We start from the raw sequence: 8,408 nt of genomic DNA, 5'->3' as shown, positions 1-8,408 counted from the left end.
TAATTCAATTATTACATAAATAGCATTGGTATCGAAAGTTATACTCACGAGCGCAATGAATAAAAAGGGGGACAACTTTTTGCTTTAAATCGCGTGCGTAATCGACGACAAATATCATATTTCTAATATATGCGTCTTAATTATATTAGCGTACTCTTTAATGGATAACCCATATTCAAGTCTTATGGCCATAATATAACACAGTCGTTGAACAGACAGTTAAAGCCGGTCTAGTCTGAACTCTCGTATACTTGTATAAAAGTTCTATCAAAATACCAAATGTGGCAGAGAAAACAATAACTTAATAGTTGTGGACGAACGGAAAGACACCATGGTAACTATATATACCCAACAAAGTGAGGGTAATCATTAGAAACCCACGTTCATCTAAGAGCAGATGGTATGTACATGCTACATCGATAGCGTATGTATCTTCTGCTGATAAACAACTCCTTCCGAGGACTTACTTCTAATATAAATATAAATTATTTTTCAACGCTTGAGTACATGAAGGTATGTTTTTATACTTTACAGGGCATTGATGACAAAGTGTTTAACTACTGAAACAAAAAAGATAAATGATAAAATTTAAAGCTATCTGTCTTCTTTTATATCAAACATTCCTTCACAGTGTGCTGTTGAGATCGATGTATTGTCGCCCTAACTGGTCATTTGTCTGTTTATCCATAAAATTTACTCCTGTAGTAAGTATAATAATATGGGTAACGTTTAAGACGATGTAGAATCCTGTGATAAAGCTTAAATGATGGCCGTCTTCCTATAGGTGATACACGGCCACGAGCTGTGAACTGAAATGACACACATAGAAAATTGTTATTAACAGGTTATTTCCGGAAGGGAACTTCAGGTTATTTCCGGAAGTGAATTTCTCCCAGTTTTTGGTGAAGTACGGGCAGCTCATTTAATTCTGTTTCTTTGCACCTGTTATTTTAGTTATTTTAGTTATTTCATGTTCTTTGCCACGTGTGTCTGTTTTCCCGGACTACTCTTTACACTTGGAACATGTTCTTTTAATTTCTGCTCGAATCTTGGTTCCTTGATTTACCTTTTTAGACATTCTAGCAAACAAAATTTTGAAGCAAGCCAATAATACTAAGTTAGATTTACCATGATTTTTTTTACACCGAATGAAACAACATTCGCTCTAATTGTAATAAAAAAAATTAGATATTTCCATATATTTCAAACAAAAATGGCTGGTGGGACTTTTTCAAAGATAAGGTGACCATGTGTGCGTCTATATTTGACGTGGACTAACAGAAAAAATAGCTTCTTATTATCTTACCTTCGATTTATAATAATACATTGCATCCACAGACAAGCAGGAAAAGACTAAAAATATAAGTATAATCGTATACTTTATCATATTTATATTTTGTTTAAAGTCGAATTCATGAATTACACTAGAAACTCGGTGGTGTGTTTATTCCTTTCGTGGTATGTCTTTACTGAGCATATGCGTATAATTTTTATTTAATCGACTGGAAAAGTACACGGATTTACCATGTCAGGTAACATGTTCAACATGACTTTTCTTACCAAACAATAGAAACTGCTTCAGTATGAAATGGTTAGATGCATATCTTAGAAGTACATACAGAGTGCGGAATTACAGCTGCCTCAAAATAAGACGAGGCTTTTTCAGATAATTATAAGACATAAGATGCTAATCAGCAGGACACGATTATTTATAAGGCAGTGAAATCGTTCTATAACGAGAGTTCACGCGAGTCCAATGTTTATTTACTGCCATAATCATGAAAACATATTTGCGCGACATTTCATTCCTTTGTAGCAGTCTGTTTTTTTACTAATGAAGTGATTAATACATGTGAACTACCACTGACCTCCGAAGGACTTTAAGTCATGCTTGTTAGTGATTCGGTCGCGTTTACATATCGATAAACTCTGTAAAAATAACTTTTATTACTTTTAATTCCAATTTTATGCAACAAAAACTACGTTTTCGCCTCCTTTGGCATCAATGATAATTGCACTGTCTCTGAAGGTATTAATACGCAAGATGCGTTTATACAAAAATAAACGTTTTGATTTTGATGACTTTGACCAATCAAATTAAAAGTGACATAAACAATTGGAATTACTGTATGGTATGTTATTTTGGCTTGTGTAAAATTTAAAGGCGTTTCTAATTTTGGCTTATGTATAGTGGTACACAAAGTTCTTAAATTGGTGTAAATATTTCGCAAAATTAATGTTGGCGTTTTCATTTTCCTTACCCGCATTTATTGTTAATTTCGTCGCAAGCTGTGGGTTTAGAAGTACATTCTGTGGGCTATTTGATGAACAATTAAACTGTGTTCAAAGTGGGTGACAAAAGATTGATCAAAGCAGTCCATAACCACATGAATTTTCAATATTTGATTCCATTTTTGAAAAAAGCCTTCCAATATCGGCATTTCGTCTGCTTTCTTTTTTTGATAACCAAGAAATTGGTGAGTAATTGGTGAAAGACACAGGAAAGCATAATATAAAATATTCCAAATTTATCACATCTGCGAAGAAGATATGCGATCTGATTTTTGTCCATCTTTTAAAGGCATCCGGTGTAATTATTATCTTTCGTCAACAAATTTTATGTACACATAATGCAATATCACACGACAAAAGTACCATGCTACTTTTACAACTAATAAAAAGAGTAATCAAGGGAACCAAGGTTACAGTGGTAATCGAAAGAGTAATCAAGGGAACCATGATTATAGCGTAATCAAAGGAATGTAATCCAGAGACAAAGACCAGATATGGAAACAGACATACACAACAAAGAACATAAAGTAACTAAAATCATACATACAAAATAACAAAAGCAAATGAACAACTCGGACTCCACTAAAAACTGGAAGCACGGACCAGGTGCACCGGTAGGGTAAGCGTCCTATTGTATGATAATATCATCAGATATTTTTACTAAATTTATTACTTTACAAACTTATATTTATATTTAATCTAAAAAAAAACATCCTTACAGTCATACGTCTAAATTTATGGCTATACTGTTTAAAGGTTTGATGAAAAAGGATATACAGGCGATAAAAGTGCTTACGGAAACTCACTGGCCAGCAGTGGACCGTCTTCATTTTTTGATACAGGTTCGTGTAAAGTTAGCAGAGAGTTTTACGACTAAGTTGAAAAAAAAGACTATTGTAAAGATATTGTGTAACGTTTTCCCACTATATGTAAAGAACTGTTATTCTTCGAAAATAGGAATAAATTATGAACCAGATCCTATAAAAATATTATGACCGGAGCTTCTTGTAAGAGTAAAAATGAGAATTCAAGTATATAGAATCGCTTATATATTCAATGCTTATTACATATTATGATAACGTTGTTTTTCCCGTTTGCCGACTTCAGCTGATGCTTTAATATGATTTCAAGCTGTGCATATGATAGACAGAGATTTTCCTTTGCTAACGGTGCGTGTTGATAGGGTGTATTGACATAAAGACCTAAAAGACGTTAAAACGTGCATTTCCCCCTATTTTGACTTCTGGTCTTTTTCCCTCGCCGCATGTTGCTATGGGTGAAGTCTCATTCTATGAGGAGAATGTGAACATGAGTGAGTATTTCTTTTGGGAATTTAAATACATTTCAACACAGCCAATAATTATTTTTTATTAGTCTATGTCGTTTGATCGTTTTACCTAATTAGGCGCACTTTTTATTTTAAGGGGAGTGTGATAGCATGGGTGCTACCATATTATCCTTAACAAATTTGGTCTGACATCCCTTTTTTAATTTTTAGCGCAAAATCTTCTTACGCGTTCAACATCTTCAACATATTTGGAATCCTGAATAACATTTCAACCGGTTGTAAAAAAAGAACGCATAATGGAAAATAAATTTACACGGGATTTATAGATCATACAATCACTAAAGAGACGCAGTCTATGAACTGCACGCAATGTTGGTCATGTGTTTATCAATTTTTACAATGGTTGTGGTCTAAAGAGTTTTGAAGCACGTCATATTATAATTGTTTTAGGCACATGTTATGTAAACAGTTTACAACAGTAGATCATAACTTATACTTCGACTACGTATCATACATGTCCATTTATTCCGTGATAATATTTTATACGCTTTGATGATGAAGGTTGTATAGGGTTAAACTTTTAAATACCAAAATAATGTAATCTCCGATTAATTGTAACATTTAAGTTAATCGTTTTAAATAGCAAATTGTATGATTAACATACTTAAATTATTTACATGTTATTTTTGTACTAGGTTACAAGTATTGTGATAACTATTTTGGGACCCCTTCGTTTTAAGACCTACATGTAAGTAGCATAGCTTTTTGTACATGAATGAGCGCTAAATACTTTTTTTTGTTTTTTGTTTGTTAAATAACATTTTAATAAAATTCAATCATCCTCTCGAGCTTGACTGGAAAAAAATATTAAATAACTGTGGTTGACGAAGGGAGACCATTTATCAGCACACAAATATAAACAAGTACTATTTTTAAAAAGATAGCCGACGCAGTAAAATTTGTTCTTTTTACTTATAATTTTCTACATTTCATGAAATAACACGACTTGCAATTTCAATGCCCGATGCAATTTTTTTTAACATCACTAAGTTATCAGTATTTGGCAAATCGGGAAACAGAATTTCGATCAGGTGACTTACGTTTCTATGGAAGAGCGTCTTTAAGGTCAAAGGGTAAAAAGCGAAACTTACCGACTGCGTCGAAAAAAAACCAACTATCTATATTTATGAAGTACGCCGATTCCCTATGAACAATCTAATGTGGTTATAATGTTAACATATTTGGACAACATTTAACAGTTAGGTTCATCTTTTTCTTTATCAGAAGTATATATAGAAAAATCTATATGAGAAGATAGATATCTACCAGTTTGCATTGCCTAAATTCTCCCTCTAATGCACATTGTTGAACGTTTTCGAAAAGTTGTCATGTCTAGAAGTGAACAAGGCATCTCACAAAACAAGGTAATAGGAACCTGTTCGATGTAAGCAATGTTTACTATTGGAATAATTTAAAAGAAAAACAAAACAAAACAAAAAACAAAAAAACAAAAAAACAAAAACAAAAACAAAAGACAACAAACTACAAACAAACAAACAATAACAAAAACGAATATCATTAATTTTTATTCCTGCAATTTTAAAATAATAGACAATAATATGAAAAAAATTAGTTGTTTACAATCAGCAAAAAATCCGGTCTGTTGTTTTTGTTTGTTTTCTATACATCAACTAACTACTCATATTTGTTTAATCCTGATTTTGGGGATTTGATACATTGGAACTACCTCAAGGGAACTTGGGTTAAAGGATACTAGAGACACTGTGAAGTCAGCCTCATATTTTGACCTACACTTAGAAATCGATAGTAAATGAAAACTGTTGATGAAACTTTAAGAAGAACGTGAAGACTTTTCATTCAAAATTGTCAACTTTCCTTATATCTGTGGCAACATCCCTTCAGCACCTGCGTATGGAGTGTTCATATCATAACTCATACGTTATACCAAAGCTTGCCGAGACACCACGCAGACTTTTTGTATCGCGCTAGAATTCTAACAAATATTCTTCCGGAACAGGGTTATGTTACAACAAGATTGAAGTCATCACTACGAAAGTTTTACGGTCGTCATCATGAATTCGTGGATCGTTGTGGTGTTTCCATCTATGCCATGAACACTGATTTGTTCAACATGTCATAGTTTTTTCTTTCTTCTTTCGTCTACCCCGACTTCACTTGTTATGACCAACTCGGCGGGTGTTTCTAGAAAAGCAGAGGACGCTTACCCTACCGGTGCACCTGGTCCACGCTCCCAGTTTTTAGTGGCGTCCGAATTGTTCATTCGCTTTTGTTACTTTGTATGTATCTTTTAGTTACTTTATGTTCTTTGTTGTGTATGTCTGTTTTCCATGTCTGGTCTTTGTCCCTGGATTACATTCTATTGATTATCTCTATAACCTTGGTTCCCTTGATTACTCTTTAAATGAAATAAAAAGTATTTTATTCAACACTCTTACATTTCAGGTTGTTCGCACAATGAGCATGGACAAACTTTTCTGTAGTGACCATAAAAAGACAAGTGCCACTTCATGGTGCACAGATTGTGAAAAACTTCTATGCTCTGATTGTGGGAAAAATCATATAAAAAAGTTCAAAGGTGTTACTCACAAAATAATCGCCTCAGATGACTTTTTGCTCATTCCAAATTATGCTTTGTGCAGTAACAACGTCTGTCCAGTACATCACCAGGAGTGCGATTTTTTCTGCAATGACCATTCATTTGTCTGTTGTAGTGTTTGTTCACGTGAAAGTCATAAGGACTGCTCCGATGTGCAGTTACTCAAATCATACGTCAGAGGTATGAAGCCCTCGACGTTATGTGTTGAGGAAGAAATAAATGGTCACATTCACGCTCTAAATGAAATAAAAGGATTGATACAGGAGAACAATGAAGATGCGAGAAAGGAAGAGCGTGTTATAGTTCGAATGATAAGACAAGTAAAGCAAGAAATAAATACGTATTTAGAATCACTAGAAAAGAGTCTGAAGACAAAGCTATCTGAGGACATTGATGAAATTATAAACAATAACAAAGTAGCACTGGCTACTCTCAGCAGGAAAGAAATGGAACTTAAAGAAATGAAAGATAATATTCCAAACATGGTAAAGCATGCTGGGGAAATGCAAATTTTCTTTGGAACCAGAAAAATAAAGGATGCAATGGCACGAAGTAAAAACTACCTTGATTCCTTAGAAAATGTGAAAATATCATTTGAATCTGTACTAAGTAATCAGGCACTATCGAATACATTTCGATCGTTAGGGCAAATAGTTGTTAAAAAAGAACAATATAAAATTCAACAGAATGCATCTAGAAGTGTTCATGACATTAAATTAGAAAGACAAACGTTCATTAAGGTAAAATGTGACCCAGGGGCTGTTATCACAGGATGTGTTGTCCTCGATAAATGGCTTGTTTTCGCGGACTACCATAACACTATGCTTATTGTGCATAAAAAGAACGGTTCATTCAAGAAATGCATTATGTTACCAGGGCAACCATCAGATATAACTGTCATAAGTGATTGTGAAATAGCAGTTACTATATGGTCATTGGGATATATCTGTATTCTCGATCCGTCTACTGAAAGCATACTTAAGCAAATAGATACTGGCGGAAAATGTTACGGAATATGTCATAGTGACGGAATGTTTTTTGTGCCAATTGAACATTCAAATGTTATTCAAATTTTCAATTTAGACGGGAAACGGTTACAGAAAGTAACGTTACCAACATCGGGTTTCTCATACGTTATAAAAAACAGGAACAATTTAATGTCTTCAAATGAAGCAGACAACTGTGTAAAATGTTGCTCATTGTATGGTAATGAAATTTGGTCTGTGGAATTTAAGACAGATCACAAACCTCACCAGGTTACAATTGACAGTGACGGTTTTATCTACGTCACTTGCTTTGAATCAAACAATATAGTTATTTTATCGAAAGATGGCAAAGAAGAAAAAATTATCCTCACTGAGGAAGACGGGATGAAAAATCCATCTGCAATTCACTTTAAAAACAATCAAATCTTGGTGTGTAATTCTTTTTCTGGAGACGCACATCTATACAAAATAATGTAAAATGATAACAAAAGCGCCGATGTGATACCAAAAGGGCAAAAAGGGAGAAACAAGAGTCAATGAATTGTCTCGAGTTAAAAGTGATTTTTCGAACTAAGTGATTTTATAAAGTTGATAATATGAAGAAATTAGGATACTTGTTGTTTTACTCCTTTTATTATTTATAGCATATATAGTAGTGTTTTCATTTGTTTTCTATATAAAAATGGGAAAGTGTCCAGGAGACAATAACATTATCATTTTAACAGTGAATAATATTTATCTTTACTACGCTATATCAATTCTTACCCCAAAAATTGGAATAAGAGAGTAAATACGGCATGAGGGAGCAGAATCACATAGAGAAATATCTCTATATGATTCTGACCCATCATGCGATCCTTACACTAGAGGCAAGATAAAATCACCATATACTTCTATTTTTATTGTAAGAAATATATTTAATAAAAACAATAAATGGTAATTTGTCTACTTCGACTTGACTTTTTATGAGCAACTCGGCGGGTGTTTCTAGAAAAGCAGAGGACGCTTACCCTACCGGTGCACCTGGTCCATGCTCCCAGTTTCTAGTGGCGTCCGAGTTGCTCATTTGCTTTTGTTACTGTGAATGTATGATTTCAGTTACTTTATGTTCTTTGTTTTGTATGTCTGTTTTCCATGTCTGGTCTTTGTCCCTTGATTGCATTCTTTTGATTACCGCTATAAGCTTGGTTCTCTTGATTATTCT

The 8,408-nt window shown here is 33.6% G+C and overlaps 1 protein-coding gene and 1 long non-coding RNA gene across 3 annotated transcripts; one reads left to right on the top strand and one right to left on the bottom strand.

Moving 5' to 3' along the window:
* Positions 1–587: 587 nt before the first annotated feature.
* Positions 588–1,465, bottom strand: LOC148600198 (uncharacterized). Its single transcript, XR_015918150.1, has 2 exons — positions 1,307–1,465; positions 588–809 (listed from the first exon to the last, which is right to left on the bottom strand). It is a non-coding gene; the product is annotated as an uncharacterized LOC148600198 (long non-coding RNA).
* Positions 1,466–4,248: 2,783 nt separating this feature from the next.
* Positions 4,249–8,144, top strand: LOC148600197 (uncharacterized). Of its 2 annotated transcripts, XM_088559145.1 has the most exons (3): positions 4,249–4,328; positions 4,865–5,004; positions 6,065–8,144. In XM_088559145.1, exons 2-3 carry the CDS (start codon positions 4,936–4,938, stop codon positions 7,679–7,681), a joined length of 1,686 nt encoding a protein of 561 aa, XP_088415271.1. In that variant the 5' UTR covers positions 4,249–4,328; positions 4,865–4,935; the 3' UTR covers positions 7,682–8,144. The 2 variants fall into 2 exon arrangements, with proteins under 2 accessions (XP_088415271.1, XP_088415272.1); XM_088559146.1 differs by lacking the exon at positions 4,865–5,004 and having other exon boundaries at positions 4,260–4,328.
* Positions 8,145–8,408: the final 264 nt, after the last annotated feature.

This window comes from Perna viridis, chromosome 13 (assembly GCF_037379345.1).
Source record: "Perna viridis isolate PV_CMFRI_1.1 ecotype Kerala chromosome 13, ASM3737934v1, whole genome shotgun sequence".
NCBI classification, from domain to species: Eukaryota; Metazoa; Mollusca; class Bivalvia; order Mytilida; family Mytilidae; genus Perna; species Perna viridis.
This window is presented reverse-complemented; position numbering and strand designations above follow the sequence as displayed.